The sequence below is a fragment of the Gossypium raimondii genome, chromosome 7 (genome assembly GCF_025698545.1).
Source record: "Gossypium raimondii isolate GPD5lz chromosome 7, ASM2569854v1, whole genome shotgun sequence".
Taxonomy (NCBI): domain Eukaryota; kingdom Viridiplantae; phylum Streptophyta; class Magnoliopsida; order Malvales; family Malvaceae; genus Gossypium; species Gossypium raimondii.
The window spans coordinates 28,526,089-28,548,837 of NC_068571.1; the positions used below are offsets into that span (position 1 = coordinate 28,526,089).

Below are 22,749 nucleotides of genomic sequence, written 5' to 3' on the forward strand. Positions count from 1 at the left end.
CCATATTCTAATACGAGTGTAATAAGATTGAAACACCTTATTCTAATCAATATCAAATAAATGGAGTTTAATAAGGTTTAAAAAACCTTATTCTAAAATAAAATAAAAGAAGTGTAGTTCTATAGGAATTTTACTTTTATTTTATTTTACCACTGTATTTTATTTAAATAAGGATTCGGGTCACTTAATTCTAACAGAACCAAACCACTATAAATCACTTGTATAAGCTTTTCTTCTTTCTCCCTTTTTATTTAGAAAAGTTTATAAATATTTTTAAAATATCAATTTACACCCTCTTGGCATTTTTAGGCCTAATAAGCTTTAACAATTCTATGTTGCCATTTCCTGTGGTTTACTATAACAGGGTGAATGGCTTTAGGTTTTTTTTTTTTCTTCTTATTTTCTTATTGTCTTGGGTCTATTATTCATTTCAAGTCGTTGGTAGGTTTAAGTCTAGTTTAGAAATGCTTCTCAAAAGTATTTTTGGGAAAAAAATATTTTTGAGGAGAAGCTAAAATTTTTAGCTTTAAAAAAAGTGTTTTTGGGCTAATTTTTGACTTAGGAGAAACACTTTTTCTCTCAAAAAAATAGTTTGTTTAGGAATATGCTTGTCTCAAAAATACTTTTGAAAAGCATGTCTAAATTGGATGGTAAGCTAAAACATGGTGATTTGCATGTTCATCATGTGCCATGACTGTAGGTGGTGAGTTGCATAGCATAATCTAAAGGAATAAATAAAAAGTATTGTATTGTAAGGTATTTGTAAACGTAATGTAGTCTTGTATAAAATTGAAACTCTAGCAGAATTATGTGGTACTGTGTAATTCAATTCAAACTTTGCCTGCTCCCATTTATATATGTTTATTTCATGTGTTTATCTTCCATTATTCTTTTATTTTATTTGTTGTTTGAGTTATTTGCTTTTCTAATTTATTCTCTTAATTTTAATACATTCATTTTGTTCACAATTCTGAATCAGATTCTATTGTTAAATATTAGTGTTATTTAGGGTTTGTTGGAATAAAAGTGTAATTACACTCTTTTAAAATTATAAAGATATGTTTGACTGGGATAATCTAATTAAATTGTAATTTTTGTGTCGTGTTTGGCAGTACAAATTATAATTATATAGTTACACAATTTATATTTAATAAATATTAATTATTATAAAAATAATTAGTACGATAAAAATAATTCTAAACGAGTAAAACAACTAAAATTAAATCATCATATGCAATATAGTAGTTTAAGAAAATAGTCAATAATATGATTACTAATGTTTGCAGAATTGGATCAGTATCAAGCCATCAGTTTGCCAATCCAATCGGTTCATCCGGTTTAACTAGTTTTTTTTTCCTGTTCAACTGATCCGTACCGATTCTCGAATCAATCAATTCAATGTCTTTTTTGAAACCGATATCTCAACCAATTTTTGATTCAATGTTAATAAGATTAAAGTGAGTATAGGAAAGAGTTATGGAGTGGCTGCCGTAGTTTGGACTGTGTAAACGGTAAGCAGAAACTGGCAATGCAGGAGGGCATATTTCACAACCGAAAAGTAAAACTGAGAATAATAAATCAAAAACTGAACACCGACTTGAACCTTGATATTTTAATGGTTTTTAAACAAGAATTGATTTTAAATTTTTAATGAAAATGTAAAAAAAATATAAAAATTATTAATTATTTGTATTTTGTTGTTTTAAAAGTATTTATTAAAATGATTTTGAAAATGTAAAAGTAATAAAAGAAAGTAGAATTTTGGAAATAAATCCAAAACTTAAAATTAATATAAAAAGAAGAGAAGAAGGTAAATCTGTAATATGGAAAAAAAACATGTTGAAACAGCCAAAGTCCAGCTTACATTAAGTAGCATGGAAGGAACAAGTTGCCGCTTTGCCAGCTATTAATACCAAGGTTGTTTTTCCTCCACACACCCTCACATGGGAACTGCTGCCACCCAATTTTCATTTCTCTCACAATTATATTATTTGTCCATAGATAATCATGATTCCACATCCACTACAGCTCACACCATTACCATTAAATCAAGATCAATGTATGTACCATTTCACAATCTCTCACTCCACTTCAATCTTGTTTTTGGGTAAGATTTACAAATCAGAAAAATAGAAAGAGGGATGAGAATTTTGGTTTGGAGTAATGCATTGATAATGTGGAACTTAAATTGCAATCCAAGATATGTATAAGAAGATTCCATGGAAAGTTCCTTTTGCCTTGGTTTCAAGTCTATGAGCTGCGATCACTATTTCTGACTTCTTCTTTCTCTCATTTGATTGTGGACCCGATGTCATCATCTTGTTAGATTTCTTTCCTTTTGTCTTTTTTCCTGCAGTTAATATTTTTTTTTTTACAAACTGTAAAAATATAAAGATTTACCATCCAGCAAACCATAAATTGATTTTTAAAACTATGATACTTACAAAAACAAACAATGGGTGATTAAATATTTGAAGTAATAATTTGGTGGTCCCAATTTTAATTTAATTTGTGCAGATGCCAGAGACCTGAAATTTTTACTGGCAAAAGAAAGCTGAATTTTTTAAAATTTACTAATTCAATAAATTAGGGGTTGATAATCCCAAAATCCCTCGCAGATCTCTCAAGTTTTGGGGGAGATGATGTAGTAATTTAGCATCAAAATCCTCGACCACACCATCTAAAATAGAATCCCAAACTTGTAACTTAAATGTGTGTTTTTCTTTTGAAGTGTGAATGGTGGGAAATTAGCATCGAAATCCTCATCCACACCATATACAACAAAATCCCAAACTTAAATTAATTTCTTACCTCACAGATAAATTTAGCAAAGCTGGTATTTTTTTTTTCACTATGCAGTTATTTATTGCTTATCTCAAGAAGAAGAGCAATATTCTTAACCTCCCTATATTTAACGGAATCAACCCATTTCATTAAATACTGACTTGTGTTGATAAGTAATCATCCTAGAGTTGTTTTCTTCTTCTTTTTTTCCCTTCTTTTTAAAACAAAATCAAATCTTGATCTCCCCCATTGAAAGAGCTCCTTCTGTGTATCTAAACCAACAGAGAAACCAACCCATCATTTCAAGATTCTCATTTTCATCTTCAAAATGAGAAAGAGGTAGCCAATGTCACTGCAACTCCATTAACACGGATAATATAAACAACTACTTCCCTTTCCCACCGACAAAAAAAGATTTAGTCTCTCTGGAGTCGCCACCCCTAAACCCTGAAAACACAGAGGACAAAGGTTTTCCAGATTCTGGGTTTCTTCCCAAATAACCTCACCAATGTCAAAGCAAATGTCTCATCTCGACAATATTCCATCAACACCGGGGAAATTCAAGATGGACAAGTCACCGTACATTCACAATAGGTTGAGGTGGCATTCCTCTCTTGCAAAGCTTACCTTTTGGTCTTTTATGTTCTTGGGCCTCATCTTGATTTTCTTCTTTCGATCTCCTTCCTCCAATCCCCTTCCTCAAGATCCTTCTCGCCGCTCTCTTCGTACCTACAACTGGGGTGGACCCGCTTGGGAGAAACGGGTGCGTTCATCTTCCCGTATCCGTTCCCGTAACGGCATCTCCGTTTTGGTTACTGGAGCTGCCGGTTTTGTCGGCACCCACGTGTCGGCTGCTTTGAAAAGGCGTGGAGATGGTGTTCTTGGACTTGATAATTTCAATGACTATTACGACCCTTCATTGAAAAGAGCTAGGCAAGCGCTTCTGGAACGAAGTGGGGTTTTCATTGTTGAAGGAGATATCAATGATTCGGCTCTTTTAAGGAAACTTTTCGAGGTTGTAGCATTTACCCACGTTATGCATTTAGCTGCTCAAGCTGGCGTCAGGTATGCTATGGAAAATCCTGGCTCTTATGTGCATAGCAATATTGCCGGTTTTGTTAATTTACTTGAAGTTTGCAAGTCTGCTAATCCACAGCCTGCAATCGTGTGGGCTTCTTCCAGTTCCGTTTACGGTCTTAATACCAAAGTCCCATTTTCTGAGAGAGATAGAACAGATCAACCTGCTAGTTTATATGCTGCTACTAAGAAAGCTGGTGAAGAAATCGCACATACTTATAATCATATATACGGTCTCTCTTTAACCGGTTTGAGGTTTTTCACCGTTTATGGCCCCTGGGGAAGACCAGATATGGCTTATTTCTTTTTCACTAGGGATATATTGAAAGGCAAGTCAATATCAATATTCGAGGCAGCTAATCATGGCACGGTGGCCAGGGATTTTACCTACATAGATGATATAGTGAAAGGGTGTTTAGCAGCACTGGATACCGCCGAGAAGAGTACTGGCAGCGGAGGGAAGAAGAAGGGACCGGCTCAATTGAGGGTATTCAATTTGGGGAACACATCACCAGTTCCAGTTTCAGATCTGGTGAGCATATTAGAGAGGCTTTTGAAGGTGAATGCAAAGAGGAATATAATGAAGTTGCCTCGGAATGGGGATGTTCAGTTCACACATGCCAATATCAGCTTGGCACAAAGGGAGCTTGGGTATAAGCCCTCAACAGATTTGCAGACAGGTTTGAAGAAATTTGTGAGGTGGTATCTGAGTTACTATTCTGGTGGGAAGAAAGCAGCTGGATAAATCATTCTTGTGAATGTTGTGGTAGGATCCTCCGGATATCTTGTTCATTATCATTCTTATCATTGTTTTTTTTTTCATTGCCCGATTATTGTTATTTCTTGTATCTTTAATGAAGCCATATAGGGAGGGATATCATGTCCTACTTTGAAGAAGTTTTGAGATCAGTGGACATTGTTTGCTGGGCAGGCACACGCTGTATCAAAAGAAAACCGGAACAATTTTTCTTTTCCTTTTTTGTAATTGCTGGTATTTTTGGCATTGTATTAGAATTCATGACTGATAGAGCATATGGTGATTGGTGGACATGTATCATTTGCTATGCAATTCCAATAAAATAGTACACGATAATATGTTTTTCCATTCTTGTGGATAAATCGGATCGAATTTTGAATTATTGATTTTTCCAAATTATAACTCACCCTACTTCATTGTATTAATGATAAATTCCGTCCTATATTGTAGTTTATGTAAAATCATACTGCTGATCTTCATGTCTTGCTCTGCTTCTTTACTTTTCAGATAAGCAAATCTTCTTGACTTTGATACGTCGTAACCAGTACTTGTTCTTTTAAGAGAAGCAAAGTGTCTCAAAACTGTGAACAATGCCAAAATTACACGAGAAACACAACATAACATACGACAAACAAGCACGCCAATACAGTAAGAAGAAACAACTTAAGCTAAGCACCCAAACTAAATTACCAATAGAAAAATAATTTGAAAGCGACCCCCTCCTATTATGCTAACATAACAGCTCCACATATCACACAACCTCTTCAAACAATTCAAAATTCATATTTGAATTGTGGGCTGAGGATTTTGATCGCAGATGATAAGTAGATTCAGAATATTGAAGCCTTCAAGGAGATTTCAATGCAAACAATTTGGTGAATTTTGTGTACGCTGTTACTGCTGCTAAGGTGTTTATTTGTAATAGGAATTTAGGTGCTTTTATCGGATTCCAATCTACCTAGTTTTGGTGCGTGTGTTCTGGGTACAATTGCAAGAAATAAATTACCACCTGGTGAAGCTAATGAAGATTTTGGAAGCACATGTTGCACATTGTTTAGCTTCTTTTTTGAGTTGCCAGTTGTTTGTGGACTGTTGTTGGATAGAGGATTTGGTGAATGTCTTCAAGTGCTTGTTGGAGTCTCTATTCTGCAATGGCATCACATATCTAAAAAGAGTAATTACATATTATTATTTATTATCATAAATGTTTAACCTAAATTAAAAGTGATTTAATTTAGTTAAGGTTTATTAGGCTTTAGTTATTAAATAAAGTATGAGCTAAATATGTGTAGATACTCTAGTAATTAATTTCTAATTGATAATGGTCTGATTAAAAATTAGAGTTAATGTGCAAAAATTATATATTAGGGTTATGATCTCCAAATTACACATAGGTAACTTTTCTAATATCCCGTCTTTAGAAAAGAGAGTCACTTTCTCTAGATTACTTATATGTTAATTTGGAAGATCAAAACCGCAAGATCTGTAGATTTCAAGAAATCAATGAATTTAGATACGCTTCCACATCTAGTTTTTTTTCTTGATTTATTCTTGATAATTTGACATAACATATCTTGATTTATGGTTTCTTAAGTTTTATATTAGATATTATTTTACGGTTCTAACAGGTGCATCCAAGGATAATGTTGACCCATTTTTTGTCTTTGCCAAAAAGCCTACACGAATTAACTTTGTGAACCTTGAGAGTCAAAGAATAGAACGCAAAATAAGGATTCTAGTCTAAAGTTTGATGGAAATTTTGAAGCTTTCAATAGACAACAATTGTGAGCCACTAGGTCCCTATGCAATTGCAGCTCCATGTGTCATGTCATTTTGGTTGTCATGGATTATGCTTAAGCATAAAGTCCAATGGGGAGTTAATGTCGAGAGTTCTTGGGATCCTTGGTTAGGTGGCCAGAGGAGTGTCAGAGTTGAATGACCTAATACAAACATATAGAAATCATTGATCCTTTTGAGGGAACCTACAAGATTAAGATCAATTTTCAGGAAAATGAGCTTGTTTCTTGATTTTCAAATTATCCAGAAGGTACAAGCCACAAAAGTGTAAAATCTCCTTGATTCGTGGGAATTAATTTTATTTGATAGAAGCTATTGAAGTATCCAATTGGAGATAAAGGAGGTGTTGAGAGAATCTGGGTGGAGAGAGAGGGAGAGAGAGAGAACCGAACCAAACTAGATGACCCTTGCAAAGTTACATTGATGGAAGAGATGTTTAGTTGTTTCCTTGTTGGTGATGTAGATAGGACAAAGGTTATTGTTTGAAGATAATCGTCTCAAGAAGAGGTCCTTCGTACGGAGACAATTATTGCATATCTTCCATAGAAAAATAATTATTTTGTAAGGGAGTTTAAGTCGCTAAAGATTGAACTAGACTTTTTGTGGAGTGGTTGAAAAAAGGCTACGAGGATTCGTTTGACATAGGAGAGAGTAAACATCTTTAACCGAAAAAAAGCCGTTATGATTATATTTCCATACAATTTTGTCTTCACCACATTAAATGGAGAGAGTTCTATTGATGAGATCAAAAACACGGTTGGGGTTTTGTCTTCACAACCCACTGAAAGGCATGAATGGTTTTGTCTATGCTTTTACATGCATTTTTTGGAACCTTGAATATAGAAAGAGAATACTAGGGGAGAGAGGCTAGGTTGGTTTTGATGAGGGTAAGTCTTTTTCCCGTCGATAGACATTTTGGCTTCCACAAAGCAAGCTTGTTATTCACCTTGTCAATAATGGTATGGAAGAAATATTTTTTCCTGTGCAATTTTCTCAATTCCAAACCCAAATATTTGCCAAGTTGGTCCACTCTTTTATTGAACCATCTCTTTTCTTAATGCTTAGTTGGAAGGTTGAAAAAGAGCTCAGATTTGTTAAAGTTAATACAGACATTCTCGAGCAAAGTCTTAAGTGATTTACAAGACTAGACAATGACATTTTAGAAGATAAAGCAATCATCAACAAAAAGAAGGTGATTAATAAAAGGTGCATTCTTAGAAATTTTTACACCCTAGATAGATCCATCTGTTGTAGCTTTTTGAAGCATAAGAGAAAGGATATTCATGCATATGACGAAGAGGTATGGGGAGAAAGGATCCCCCTAACGTAGTCCTCTGATTGGGTTAAAGTATTTAGTGATAGAGCCATTGACGAAGACTTGGTAGGAAACTGTGGAAATGCACTAGTGGATTAAATCAATCCATTTTTTATCGAAGCCTATCCCTTGAAGAACAATTTGAAAGAAGTCCTAGTTGATCCCATCAAAGGCTTACTCATGTCAATTCTGAAAGCTGCCAAAGATCCTTTGCCCTTTATTTTCCCTTTAATGGTGTAAAGAATTTCATTAGCAAATATAATATTATCAGAGATGAGACGACCAGGTACAAACACATTTTGGTAGCAAGAGATGAAATTGGGGAGAAATTTTTTGAGGCGATTGATAAGGTCCTTGAATATGATCTTATAAGTGACATTACAAAAGTTGATAGGTCTGAAGTTAGTTGGGTAAGCGCAATATTTTCCTTAGGATATAAAGGTGATGATAATTTTATTGAGCTCTGTTAGTAAGACACCCAGACGAAGAAAAGACAAAGAGAAAGAAATAATGTCAATTACCCATAATATCCCAAAATTGTTGGTAGGATAGGCTTGGTTTACCATCGATAGCCGGGGTTTTAAGAGCACAAATCTAAAAAGCATGTTTCACTTCTTTTTTGGTGAAAGGTATTATTTTGTGTGACGCAAGAAATATTGAGTTCTCTTAGACAATTCATAATGGCTTCTCTACTCACATTAGTAGAGTTGCTTTCAAAAGGAAAATTGAGAAATACTTGTTTGATTGACATAAGGTCATCCACCTAAGTATTGTTAGAGTCATTGATGCCATAAATTCTATTATCCCAAATCTAATACTTGGTGTTTTTAACTTTATAGAGGTTTTTATATTGATTTGTTGCAATGCTTTTGATGTTCATGTTATAATAACCTATACTTAGTTTTATCCTTGCGGGTCTTAATAATTTCCACTAAAAAAAAAAAAAGAGCATGACAAAACCATCGCCACCATTGTCTAACATCGCCACCACTTGTAGCCTAAAGCGAGAGCTTGCAAATTTTTATCTTACTAAACTATGTCAACAAATAAAGGCTGTTCTGCCCTTGATATTCCACCAAACTAAATCCATAACTGCAACAAGGAACTTAACTGTTATAATTAAGTGACCCGAATCCTTATTTAAATAAAAAACAGTGGTAAAATAAAATAAAAGTAAAATCTATATAGAACTACACTTCTTTTATTTTATTTTAGAATAAGGTTCTTTTAAACCTTATTAAACTCCATCAATTTGATATTGATTAGAATAAGGAGTTTCAATCTTACTACACTCCAATTAGAATATGATTTTACAAGCCTATAAATAGACATAGTCTACTCTCTTGTAATCATTCGAATTCGACATAGTGAATTTTCTTCTCTTTTGCCTGTGGCTTTTTTCCTGAAAGGGTTTCCGCATAAAAAATTATGTTATTTATTTTTATTTCTCTTTTCTTTGCGATATATTGTCATTACCAATATTCTATTTTTACAAATTGGTATCAGAGCTTCCGTGTTGTTCATCTCAATCACGGTAATGGCATCTTTGAAGTATGAAATGCTACTGTTGGATCACAACATCAGATTCGTGTTGTGGCAAATAAAGATGCAGGCAGTTCTTGAACAAATAGACTTAGAGGAAGCCTTGCTAGGGGTAGATAAGATGCCTTCGACATTGACGGAGGAAGAGAAGAAGCGCAAGGATCGAAAGGCGATAACACAGTTAAATCTTCATTTGTCTAATTAAATTTTACAGAATGTGATGAAGGAGAAGACTGCCGCTGAATTATGGAAGAGGCTGGAACAAATATGTATGTTGAAAACTCTAACTAGTAAGCTGCATATGAAGCAGCGTTTTTATGCTCATCGTTTGGACAAAGGTGCGTCTGTGCACGAGCACTTAATAGTGTTTAAAGAAATGGTCTCAAACTTGGAGGCCATGGAGGTTTAGTATGATAAGAAAGATCTATGGTTGATTCTACTTTTTTCATTGCTTCCGTCTTATTCAACCTTTAGAGATACGATTTTATATAGCCGCGAGTTTCTCACAGTTGATGAGGTTTATGATTCTTTGACCTCATATAATAATATGAAGCATCTTGTGGTTAAAATCAACTCTTAGGGAGAGGGTCTCATTTTTTGTGGGAGACAAGATCGGAATGCTGATGATAATCCTGAAAGGATACAGGAACAGAATTCTCGCGGTAAATCTAAGGGTAGATCGAAGTCTTCAAACAAAGGTAAAACTTGTAACTTATACAAGAAGAAAGGACACATTAAATCTGAATGCTATAAGCTACAGAATAAGATAAAAAAGGAGGCTACGAATCAAAAAGAAAAACAATCAGAAAATTTCGGTGAAACTGATGTTGTAGAAGACTACAGTGATGGTGAACTTCTAGTCTCTTCTGTCAACAATTTTAAAGTGAACGAGGAGTGGATCCTTGATTTGGGTTACACCTTCCACATGAGTCCCAATCGGGATTGGTTTACTACTTACGAAACAGTTTCTGAAGGTGTTGTTTTGATGAAAAATAATGCTTCGTGTAAAATTGCAGATGTTGGAAATATTAAAGTTAAGATGTTTGATAGAATTGTCAGAATAGTTAGTGGCATACGACATGTTCCAAAATTGAATAGAAATTTAATTTCGTTGAGTACTCTTGATTCAAGAGGGTACAAATACACAGCTGGAAGTGGAGTTTTGAAGATTTCCAAAGGTTCCCTCGTTGTGATGAAAGGGCAGAGAAAGACTACCAAGTTATATGTTCTGCAGGGTTCTACTGTTACTGGTGATACAGTTGTCGCTTCCTCTTCCTTTTCAGATGATGATATTACTAAACTTTGACATATGTGCCTAGGGCATATGAAAGAGAATGACATGACAGAATTGAGCAAAAGAGGACTTTTTGATGGGTAAGGAATTTGCAAACTGAAGTTTTGTGAGCACTGCGTTTTTGGGAAGCAAAAGAGAGTTCGATTCACAAGAAGAATCCATAACACGAAGGGAACGTTGAAGTATATTCATTTTGATCTATGGGGATCATCGAGAGTGCTTTCGAGAGGTGAAGCTAATTATATTCTAACTTTTATTGATGATTTTTCCAGAAAAGTTTGAGCGTTCTTCCTGAAGAAGAAAAAAGATTTATTTTCTGTATTTAAGTCTTGGAAAACTATGATTGAAAAATAGACGAGAAAAAAAATAAAATAACTCCGCATAGACAATAGCTTAAAGTTCTGTTCTGATGAATTTAATAAACTGTGCAAGTCAGAATGGATCGTGAGAAACTTGACAGTTCGTCATACTCCACAGCAAAACGGTGTTGCAGAACGAATGAACAAAATGATCACAGAGAAGGTTTGATGTATGTTGTCAAATGCTAACTTACCAAAGTCATTTTGGGCCGAAGCAGCCTCTACTGTATGTTTTTTGATCAACCGATATCCATCCATTGCCATTAAGAAAAAGACTCCACAAGAGGTATGGTCTGGTAATCCTACTGATTATTCTGATTTAAAGATCTTTGGGTGTCCTGCGTATGCTCATGTTGATAATGGAAAATTGGAACCGAAATCTATTAAATGTGTTTTTCTTGGTTATAAAACTGGTATAAAAGGGTATAAGTTGTGGTGTCCTGAAAATAGAAAAGTTGTGATTAGCAGAGATGTTTCTTTTATGAAACTTCTATGCTTCCTAACTTATCTCTTAAAGGCTCTTCCAATAAAGAAAATTAAAAGTAGGTGGAGCATCAGATTAATCCAGAATCTACAACAGAGTCGACTCCTCAAGCCAGTGCAAAAATTCAGAATAGAGTTATTTCTTCACCACAATACTCTATCGCCAAAAACAGAACTAAAAGAGAAATTAAACCTCTAAAGAAGTATGCTGAGGCTGATCTAGTTGCTTATCTTTAAATGTGGTTGAAGATATAGATGCAAACCAAGAGTCATCTAATTATTCTAAGATGGTTAGCTGTGAAGACTCAGAAAAGTGGATGTTTTCTATGCAAGAGGAGACGGAATCACTCCACAAAAACAGAACATGAGATCTTGTGAAACTTCCTAAAGGTAAAAAGACTGTTCGTTGTAAATGGGTGTTTAAAAAGAAAGAAGGAACTCCAGGAGTTGAAAAACTCAGATATAAAGCAAGGCTTGTTGCAAAGGGTTACAATCAAATTCCAGGAGTGGACTTCACAGATGTGTTCTCTCTAGTTGTGAAGCATAGTTCGATTTGAGCTTTGCTTGGTATTGTGGCCGTGCACGATTTGGAGCTTGAGCAGTTAGATGTAAATATTGTATTTTTGCATGGAAAACTTGAGGAGGATATTTACATGCAACAACCAGAGGGTTTTACAGTCTCAGAAAAAGAGGACTATGCTTGCTTGTTGAAAAAGTCCCTTTATGGTTTGAAACAGTTACCAAGACAGTAGTACAAGAGGTTTGATTCATTTATGACTTCTCATGATTTTAAAAGAAGTAGTTTTGACAGTTGTGTTTAATTTAAGAAAAACAATGATTGTTCTTTTGTGTATCTACTCCTTTATGTTGATGGCATGTTGATAGCAGCAAAAGATAAATGAGGGATAAGAAAAGTTAAGGCCCAACTAAATGAAGAATTTGAGATGAAAGATTTGGGACCAGCAAAGAAGATACTTGGTATGGAGATTTTCAGAGATAGAAAAGCAAGTAAAATGTACCTAAGTCAGAAGGGGTACATTGAGAAAATTCTTTGCAAGTTCAATATGTAGAGTGCTAAGCCTGTTAGTACTCCTTTAGCTACTCAATTCAAACTTTCATTGGCTTTGTCTCCATAATCAGATGATGAGATTGAGTACATGTCACATCTTCTATACTCTAGTGCAGTGGGATCTATCATGTATGCTATGGTTTGTTCACGTACAGATTTATCATATGCAGTCAGTGCAGTTAGCAGATACATGGTGAATCTCGGTAAAAAATGTTAGAAAGTAGTTCAGTGGGTTTTAAGATAATTACGAGGTACTACTGATGTTTGATTATAGTTTGGAAGAGTTAGAGATGGAGTCATTGGTATGTTGATACTGATTTTGCTAGAGACCTTGATAGAAGAAGACATCTCATAGGTTATGTCTTTACAATCGGAGGTTGTGCAATCAGTTGGAAAGCCACTCTACAAACTATAGTTGCTTTGTCTACCACTGAAGCTGAGTACATGGCGATTACTGAGGCTTGTAAAGAAGTCATTTAGTTGAAAGGACTCTTTAGTGAACTCAATGAAGACCTTCAAATCAGTACATTATTTTGTGACAGTCAGAGTGTCATCTTCATTACAAAAGATCAAATGTTTCATGAGAGAACAAAATACATTGATGTTCGGTATCATATTGTTCGTGATATTATTGCTCGTGCTGATATTGTTGTGAGTAAAATTAGTACTCATGAAAATCCTACAGATATGATGACTAAGTCACTTCCTATAACCAAGTTTAAGCATTACTTAGACTTGGTTAGTGTTCATTATTGAAGTTAAACCCTTAAGGGGTTTTATAGAAGAGGTGAAGAACTTATTCATTAAGAGTTCGCGATGAAGAACTTATTAATTGAGAATTTGTGTCAAGGTGGAGATTGTTAGAATTGAGTGACCATAATCCTTATTTAAATAAAATACAGTGGTAAAATAAAATAAAAGTAAAATTCATATAGAACTACACTTCTTTTATTTTATTTTAGAATAAGGTTTTTTTAAACCTTATTAAACTCTATCTATTTGATATTGATTAGAATAAGGAGTTTCAATCTTACTACACTCCTAAACTCTTATTAGAATATTATTTTACAACCCAATAAATAGACATAGTCTACTCTTCTTGTAATCATTCTAATTCGACATAATGAATTTTCTTCTCCTTTGCCCGTGATTTTTTCCCAAAAGGGTTTTCACGTAAAAATTTGTGTGTTCTTTGTTTTTATCTCTTTTCTTTACGATAAATTGTCATTACCGACATTTTATTTTTACATTAACCCTTCTATGATGTCGATTCCTAGGGCAAAATTTGTTGGAATATTTTAATAATAAAAGATTTACTTTTATAAAAAAATATTTACGTATACGTAAATGTAAGTTTAATTAATTTATGTTGTTTTAAAACTTTAAAGTAAATGCATCAATTAAATTTAGTTTATATGTAAGACTGATCCTTTTTAGCAAAACCATCCTATTTTAAAAAGAGAAGATTTAAATAAAAATAAAATGTTAATATTTTAGTGAAAAAATCTTTTATTTGCATTTCGTTTCAATTAAGATGATTGAAATAATATTGGAACAAATAACTTGATTTACAGTAAAAAAGAAACAATTTTGCTTTAACTTCTTTTAGAACAAAGTTTAGAACGAAACAAATTAAATGCAAAGTAAAGGAGAGTATTAATTGTTTTGTTAAATTTTGTTCTAACCTTTGTTCTAAAATGAGAGAATTTAATCTCATGTATTTGGTCCAATTATACATATTTTTGGACTTGTGACTCTACACTTTATAATTCAGTTTAATTCAATATTTGTCTTATACCAAAATAAATATTAATTAAATTGACTAAATTGATTTTCTAATTAAATAATTTTTCAACCTAATTCTAGTTCCGTTAAAATCATGATGACTCTACTGTAAAATAGTCTATGAAAAAATATATTTAAACTTTTATTCGTGTCATATACCCAAAGCACTAACTTTCAGTTCCTTATCTATTTTAATTTAGGTTTTTGCTTATATCAAAGTATATAAGTTACGCATAGTCCATCGTCCACTTAAGATTAATGTATATCACACTATGAATCTCACAAGTGAATAAATTCATAAACGAATCTAGGATTTATTCTACTTGGGTCTTGTCCGATGTACTGTCAGTCCAGTCAGTCATATCAATGTCTCTATCTTCTAGGGTCATCCATTTTGATGCTCAAGAGAAAACATCTCCGCAGTTAGACTTGATAGATGACCTATTAGTCTTTCAATCGGTTTGCTCATTTCCAATTAGACTAAGGACTTGTTTAGTTTATCTACTAATACAAGTTGCCTCTTTGTATTATGATCCGACCACGTAACATCACTTAGTATTAGTTAAACATTAAATAACCAGGGAGTCAATATTTGTTTAAATTTTGTTTTGCATGCAAAAACATTGAGAACAATATACAAAGGGTGTTAATGTAATTAATGAATGTTATTATTAAATCAGTTTGTTCAAAAATTACAAGTATACAAAACGAATATACTACACTTAGGGTACCAATTCCAACACTATTAGCTAAAGGCCAAACTACCTTACACAAACAGATATTTGTAGCCTTGATATTGAACCCAAATTGTTAAAAATCACTCACCCAAAATACATCATAATACATTTAATAAAATTCTCCAAAGAATACCTAAAAGAGTGGCATAAAATATTCTAATAAAAATAACCAAATACAAAAGTTAAAAGACACTAAAAAATGCATAGTAGTGCGTAACACAAACAACCTATTTATAAGTTTCTTCAAATGATCAACCAACAATGTTTTTATAAGCTTGAAACACTCATTTAAAAGTCAATTTTATTCCACTAATTATCTTCAGTATTTATCACATAAAAGCTTTTATAAACAAGCTTCTCAATAACTTGAAATACTCTAAAAGATAAGGATAAGGATGAGTATTCACCAAAGTTTAAAGTCTTCTCCTTCCTCTTCAAGGCAGCTAAATGAATGGTGATCATATTCTAATTTATCGTGAAATCCTCTTATCTTTTGTCGTTAATTAATATTAAAACTAAACCATTAAAAGTCAAATATGATAACACCAAAAACTTTGATTGCTCCAAACAACTCGTTTTAACTATTGTTCAAAGACAAATAAAGTTTCCAATATTTGAAATTCATTAATTCAAAATGTCACCTTTTATAATTGTTTTGTTTAGATAAATAATTGAAAATGACAGAATTTCTCCATCTTTTACTTTTATAATAATAAATGGAGAAATTGAGAGGAAAAATAAGAATACCATGATAAAGATGAAAGAGAACCGACATTGACAATAGAGCTCAATTAATCTTTTTTAATGATAGAAATTTAAAATATGATATGTAATATTACCAAATTTAGAATTTAATTTTTATTTTTATTTTCGAGGGTTTAATTTTATTTTACAAATTTTAAAATTCAAGTTAAATTAAAATCTAAGTAATCCTAAAACATAAGTATAGGAACTATATTCTAAATTTATCAAGAATAAAGATTTATATTTTAATTATAAGAGAATTATCATAATTACTTGAATTAGACTAGACTAACTAGTTGGACTGATTGGACCAAGAACTAGTTGAACTGAATTAAAAGTTGATTAAACCAACCTGATTTTTTTATTATAAATTTTTAATGATTTAATCAAATCGTACAAACCGACCGATCAAACAAACTGAGGGTCTAATCAGTTCGACCGATTCAGTTTTCAAAACCTAGTTTCAATGTTAATAGAATTGGGCTTGAAACATAGATTAAGGCTTACTCAGTCAGCTAGGAGTTCTATTTGTCTCTCAAACAGGCCCACATAACTACGACCTCCGAGTTTGATGAATGTAATTAACAAAATATAGTTGGAATAGTTAACGCAAAATGAAACAAAGGTGGCTTTGCTAGTTGCAACTATGAAAAGTCTCCAATAAACACTACCCAGGTCCTGAAATTCTCAAGCTGGTGAATCTAGCCATGTTACAGTGAAGGTAAACTTGACAGGATTCCCGCCTATGATTAAAATGGCAGAAGATGGATATTAGAGCCTATTTGCAGCGCAGGACATGGGAATCCATTAAAATTAGGCTTGTAAGTGCAGCTCCCAGTATTAATATTCTCCTTCGAATTATTTTAAATTAATTTCATACTACATTAAAATTTGTAAGCCAAAAATATTAAGAAAACAAATCCGTGTAACCATTAAGATTCAAAAACATTTCAAACGAAAAAAATATCAATTATTCTGATACACTAAACATAATATTTCCCCCCTCAATTTCAAACCACCATTAGCTAAAAGTCAAAGGCGAATCGCTATTGAAGCACCGGGAAACTGGTTCAAAAATGTGGCTGCCCTAAGCCACAAGAGTACTGGCGGTGGTTGACTCACTGCATAAGTAGAAGTGTGTTAAATTTTGGCTTATGTTACAACCAATATTTGAGATAAAATTTCAGCAGAGTGTTGAGGCGATTATTTAAATGACCATATGCTTCTTCCCATCATCGAGTCATACATACATCACAAGAGGAAGCCAAGCAGGGATACAAAATACTTACTATTTCCACACGGGTGGGAGCTTCTTTGTTTTCTTGTAATAGCGGGCAAGACGATGGATTCTGCTCTCGACCAAGATCAACCTGAATTTGGAATCCTTGTCTTTCCTGTTCCTCTCGAGATGTTTTCTGATGGCAACGGCTTTCTTGATCAAGTGGTACAGATCCTCGGGGATTTCAGGAGCAAGTCCTGACAGGAACAAAGATGAGCTGAATGTTTTCTTCGAATGAATTAAAAACATAAAAAAACGAAACACAGGACAACGTTGAAGAAAGATGTACCGTGGGCTTTCAGTATCCGCAAAATCTTGCTGCCTGTAACACTCTTCACCTGAGCAATCCCGTGAGAATCACGGAGAATGACACCAATTTGTGATGGGGTCAAACCTTTCTTTGCAAACTTACAAATGTTCTCCTCCACCTGAATGATGAACTCAAGGTTAAAAATGAATATTGCCAAACAATAGTACAAACTTTTCATAAAGACAGAATGAGTTAAGGTAAGGGTTTTCCGAATCCTGATTGATGAGAGTTAAATCAGAATAAATGCATTTGGAACATTATATGAGGATAAAAGAACATAAGAAATAGTATTGCAAAAATAATGGAACTTCCATTAATCAAACATTTGGTTCTTCTCTACTACTATTCTAATGAAACAAGTCTTGGAGACTCAACTATTCACATACAGGATTGAAAGAGCAACTTCACTGAAAATAATGAAACACAATTAAAAAAAAGGTTGTATCATCCATTGAATAATTTGCAGAGCTAATAAAAATGAAGTGAAGATTCAAAACAAAAAGCGACTCACATCTTGAGAAGAGATCTTCAACCAACTTGGTGGAGTCCTCTTGTAGGGCAAAGCAGATGCGGAAATACCCTTACTGCAAACCAAGTTAAAATGAATGGTGAAGTAGGCAGCTAGAATCGATTTAAGACTAGATAGTATTGTAGGATTGTTTTCAGCGTGTAAGAGCAAAATACCAACCCTCGGCTGTGCATACGACCCATGGTTGCGGAGTTCCGAGCTCGACTGCTTGGTTGGCTGGCTGGCTGGCTGGCTCACTTCACCTCTCTGCAAAGAAACCCTAGAATATAAAAAAATGAAGGCTCGGTCAGGGTAGGGTTTTTAATCCTTTGCTAGAATTTATTGGGCCTTCCCCCCTGGATTATTACAGATTGGGCCCAGCCCTCGAATGTTAACAAGCATGATTCATTTCTTTATCATCAGAGATGATCCAATCATGACCGCAAAGCTGGAAAAATCTAACAAAGATTTTGGAAGCGCCAACCATGGCAGCGAATCTAAACAGAGCCCGAGTTTAGGAAGTATAAATATTTGAGAAGGTAAAAATTCTCATTAAAACTTATCCAGAATATAAAAAAAAAATCCCTGATTTGCTTTCTTAAACAATCATTATCTTAAACGTATTACTTTCCTCGGAACTTTGATGCATGAGAATTTTTCCAATCTCCTTGTGTTACAGGGTAAAACTAAAAATAGGCAAATGAAGTAGTAAGGGTTGAATGGTGCGGTCATTTCCTGTCTTCGTATGGGGGAGTTGGTTACTGAATTGGTTGGGTATTCAGTTTTCATTCTCTCTCTCTCTCGATTCTCTTCTCCTTTTTTGTTTTCTGTACTATTTCTCTTCCGGTTTTCAACTTGCAGCACCTTGGGTTTTTACTTTTGCTAGAAAGCGTAACCAGGAAGAAAAATCTAGTTTTCCAATCATCGATACCAGAATCTACAAGAAGTAAATTAATATTGCAAAGTGAAATGTTACATTGGATTTCCGAAAATATAAAACATAATGCAATTATATAAAAATCAAAATTAAACTTGTCAGTCCCCCATCACCATTTTCACAACAATGGCTGCTTTCCCCGATATTCTCTCTCTCTCTCTCTCTCTCTCTCTCTCTATTGCTATTTCTACATGAAGATGCCTGATAAACAGTTAGAAGGCGAAACCGGCCTCACAGTAATGTACCTGTTAGAATACAAGGCAAGTGGAACTATGCTGCACAAGCCTTCCGTATTGATAATTGGTAAGAAAATTCTCCAAATTGTTTGGCACGGAGGAGGTTTTTATTGTTCCTATTATATCAACCTTTTAGAACTCCTGCGAATCAAAATCAGGCTTTGATGGATATTCAAGGCCCTGCAGTGCTGGCATCCGTCGTAAATCCTCATCCGAATATGCTGGAATGAACCAGTATCGCTTGTCTGTTCCAAACACCTGTATTTGGACAAACACCAAAGCTTGAGTAAACTGATGATATAGAACTTGCCAGAATGGCCAGCTATAAGAGTAAAAATCCTATCAAGTAAACTTCAGCATGGATATTCAAAATTTGGGATCACAATGAGAAGAGTCCAAATACCATGAGGACATTTAAACAAAAGCAAAACATTTCAAGAACAAATTCTGGACAACCCAAATGACCATTATATGAATTCTTCTTTTATGCAAGAAATACACGTAAAGAAACAAGGAAACAGCCATGTTGCAATAATGGTTAACCTGTTCAAAATTTTTCTTCCGACCAAGGTCATAACGCCATTTTGGAGTGGTTTTCTTCTCATAGGCCTGCTCAAAAGACAAGCACGGATTTTGTCAGTAAATTTGAGTCCATTTATACTGCGCCCCGGGGAATATAACACATAACCTGGCCAAAAAATGGCCCTAAACTCTCATAAGGATATTAAATATTAATCTGTTGGGTATTATGGTGTTGGAGGTTGTTGGAAAATTAATTATTTCTTTTCCTTCCTCCTCAGGGCAGGGGAGGGGCTAAAAGGTTCGCACACATGAAATTGAGCATAGCTTGATATAATGACATGGTATTAAAAAAACAATAAAGATTAATGTTTGGAAACACCAATCATTATGAAATGGTACTAATACTTGAGATGAAGCCAAATACCTCAATAGTAGTCGTATTAGCGGCCACCAAAGATATGTGCATGATCAAAAAGCCCAAGACACTCAATGCAAATGCCAGATTCAAAACTGCCACAGCAGAACATAGTCATACATTTGTACATACTGCATAGTCACTAAAGTAAAATAGATCAGAAGAACAGTCCAAGAAGTCCATACCAAAGGAAAGGAAAGTGGTAGCCAAGGTTCCAGGGGTTCCTGGAATTTCTACATCACTAAAGAATGCTATGAAATGAGGCAATAAGGCCAAAGTCACAAGACTAGTTTCGAGGAATGTGTAAAACTGCATTGAGGTTTAAAATCATAGTCAAATAAATGCCAAGAAAATAGGATCATTGCTCCATCAACATCTCATAAATTGCAATCATAAATCATAACCAATATTACGATAACCAATGCAATGAGAAAACGAACGTCAGAGAGGAAAGAAAAACTCCACAACTCAAGTTATGCTTCCATAAGAAATTTGAAAATATTAACTTCTTGAAGCTAAGTATAAAGCAAGTAGGACCTACAGGGCATAAACTGCATGAGAAACTAGTTCGAAAATAAAGCAAACATACCAAGAAAAGAAGGAAATACTTGTAATTTAATGCACCAACACAATTGACAACCCACACGCAATGATGGTCCATCTTTAGCACACACCGCCCACCTGAAACAATGAAATTGATTTAGAACTGGTCGTTGGTGATAACAATATTACTAGCACATCAAGAAAAAGAAATGGAGAAATTTAGCAAATGAAGAACGCACAAACAGAACAATGATGGCAGCGAGGTGGTTTCAGCTGGTTGCACTTGCGACAATATCGAATTCTTTGATTTGATGGGTTTACATTGAACTCTGAACCATTCAATGGGTCAGCCTCCCCTCTCTCCTCATCTAAAGCTGGCCTCCAGTTAGCTGGTATGCTTCCCGGATCAGTCAAAACAACAGAAAAGTAACTCCATAACAGCATCACCAACTGCAGAATCACATAAAAGTTCCCATATCAGTTTTCACCATACATTTAATAGTCCAGTATCTTTACATTCTTTTTGCAATTTGATTATATTAATTACTGTCCCAAAACCCAAGTTATTATTTTAGCATTGAAAGTTTGAAACTAAATATAAAAAAGGTCCAAGATGGAGCCTTGCGTTTTAACAATATTTCAGATTTGTTCTTTCTTTTCTCTAATATATAACAAACAGCAATAAATTTGGAAAATTTTACGGATTCACAACTCTAGGATAAAAAAGGAAGAAAATTTAAGATCCAGAATGATCACTCTAACTAATGAGTAAGCAGAACAACATGAAATTCAAGCTTAAACATTTTCAGAACCATTTGCATTATTCAAGAAAAAAGGATCCCTTTACTTAGTTGAATTTCATTTCATAGCAGCTGGTTTAAACAGAAATTGCAAAATGTCAAAGCTATTTAAACAGAGTTACAATTCAGAAACCTAACAGAAGGCCTAATAAAGAACCCAGTAAACCAATTGAGGTTAATTTCGGTGACTTACCAAACAATGAAATAAGATCAAGACGACAACAGCAGTAAGGGAATCAAGGCCACCATCGTACAAAGCAGGGCCGAAATTGGTCAAAACGACAGAGTAGTATGAGACACCCACGACCCCTAAAACCAACAGGATCATAATCGATCCCAGACCCCTCAGAGCTGTACAAAACTTGAAGACGTTCCAGGCCATCGTTGCTCCAGATCTATGCATAATAGCCAGGTAACAAAACTACACACAGAAAAGAAAAAGGAAACAAAAAGTTTGATCCTTTTCTTTTCTCTGACAGTGCTCGCAACCGCTTAAAACGTAGGAAGAATCACTAAACCTTAAGAATCTAATTAAGGTTGTATTAATGACTTGGAGTCAAGATAATCTAAGGTGTTCAAAGGAATGACAGTGAAACAATGAACGTAAGAGGGGTTCTTTTTTTCTAGTAAGGTATATTGTGAAAGTGGGGTTGTGATTGTGAATTTAGGGTTTATAGGATTTGGGATTCCAGGCAAGGTGTGGAATACATGCTTGCTTGCTTGCTGGAAAGAAAACCAGTAGACCAGACGGAGAGGAAATATATCGAAAACTAATTTTAGTTTAATTGAAAATAAAAAGGCTTAATGCTTTGTTTAGTCCCTTAACTACACTACTTTTCTCACTTTTATCCTTAAAGTGCTTTTTTTTTCCAAATCATCATCATCTAACACGTGAAAAATAAGTGACTGGAACCTGCATCCCATTTTTTTTAATGTTGAAGGACTGAACCACTTAATAGAAGATAACTTTAGGTCCTGATCTAAGCAAAAATAAGCTAAGAACCAAAATGAGAAAAGCAGCATACTTCAGGGGCTAAATCAAGCATTAAGCCAAAAAAGCAAATATACCAAACACAATTTATATAAAAGCTTAACAACTAGTTATAAACAAGACGTATAGGACTACAGTAGAGCCAGTTTTGTTTGTATTTTAAGCAAGACTGTGATTGGTGGCCAACGGCGCACCGCACCAGGTCAAATAAGAAGCTACTATATATTTTTATTGGTTTAATTCTGCTTCTAGTGGCGGTGTTTTTAATCTTTGAAATTTAATATATTGTTTGGATTTGAGTCTAATTACATAAGTATATCATATTCGGGTAACCGTTGTAATTGGTGGGTGTCATTAAATTAGGTGCAATTAGAGCACTTCAACACACTTTTCAATTTTTAAGGGAGGGTGAGAATTGAAATAATTACACAAGTAATTTCACCCAAATTCAATTTTAAAAATATT

General features: G+C 34.1%; 3 protein-coding genes across 3 annotated transcripts; 1 reads left to right on the top strand and 2 right to left on the bottom strand.

Moving 5' to 3' along the window:
* The first annotated feature begins 2,964 nt into the window (after positions 1-2,964).
* Positions 2,965-4,966, top strand: LOC105797592 (UDP-glucuronate 4-epimerase 3). Its single transcript, XM_012627543.2, has 2 exons — positions 2,965-4,627; positions 4,722-4,966. The coding sequence occupies exon 1, from the start codon at positions 3,293-3,295 to the stop codon at positions 4,604-4,606; it is 1,314 nt and encodes a 437-aa protein (XP_012482997.1). The 5' UTR covers positions 2,965-3,292; the 3' UTR covers positions 4,607-4,627; positions 4,722-4,966.
* An 11,684-nt stretch (positions 4,967-16,650) lies between these two features.
* Positions 16,651-18,183, bottom strand: LOC105797587 (40S ribosomal protein S13). The gene is made up of 5 exons (XM_012627537.2): positions 18,021-18,183; positions 17,844-17,916; positions 17,312-17,450; positions 17,033-17,219; positions 16,651-16,864 (listed from the first exon to the last, which is right to left on the bottom strand). The coding sequence occupies exons 1-5, from the start codon at positions 18,041-18,043 to the stop codon at positions 16,831-16,833; spliced, it is 456 nt and encodes a 151-aa protein (XP_012482991.1). The 5' UTR covers positions 18,044-18,183; the 3' UTR covers positions 16,651-16,830.
* A 585-nt stretch (positions 18,184-18,768) lies between these two features.
* LOC105797575 (probable protein S-acyltransferase 14) lies at positions 18,769-22,033 on the bottom strand. Its single transcript, XM_012627528.2, has 7 exons — positions 21,487-22,033; positions 20,733-20,943; positions 20,540-20,631; positions 20,136-20,259; positions 19,960-20,045; positions 19,557-19,622; positions 18,769-19,271 (listed from the first exon to the last, which is right to left on the bottom strand). The coding sequence occupies exons 1-7, from the start codon at positions 21,694-21,696 to the stop codon at positions 19,146-19,148; spliced, it is 915 nt and encodes a 304-aa protein (XP_012482982.1). The 5' UTR covers positions 21,697-22,033; the 3' UTR covers positions 18,769-19,145.
* Between the last annotated feature and the right edge of the window lie 716 nt (positions 22,034-22,749).

What these genes read in the sequence shown, in the direction of transcription:
- LOC105797575 (XM_012627528.2), bottom strand. Translation starts at nt 21,696, where the DNA reads ATGCATAGATCTGGAGCAACGATGGCCTGGAACGTCTTCAAGTTTTGT. An exon ending in TGATCTTATTTCATTGTTTG is followed by an intron (nt 20,944 to 21,486) that starts GTAAGTCACCGA and finishes GTGATTCTGCAG; the next exon opens with TTGGTGATGCTGTTATGGAG. An exon ending in AGTATTTCCTTCTTTTCTTG is followed by an intron (nt 20,260 to 20,539) that starts GTATGTTTGCTT and finishes ACCTCAATGCAG; the next exon opens with TTTTACACATTCCTCGAAAC.
- LOC105797587 (XM_012627537.2), bottom strand. Translation starts at nt 18,043, where the DNA reads ATGGGTCGTATGCACAGCCGAGG. An exon ending in GGTCGTATGCACAGCCGAGG is followed by an intron (nt 17,917 to 18,020) that starts GTTGGTATTTTG and finishes CTTGGTTTGCAG; the next exon opens with TAAGGGTATTTCCGCATCTG. An exon ending in TGAAGATCTCTTCTCAAGAT is followed by an intron (nt 17,451 to 17,843) that starts GTGAGTCGCTTT and finishes TTCATCATTCAG; the next exon opens with GTGGAGGAGAACATTTGTAA.
- LOC105797592 (XM_012627543.2), top strand. Translation starts at nt 3,293, where the DNA reads ATGTCAAAGCAAATGTCTCATCTCGACAATATTCCATCAACACCGGGG.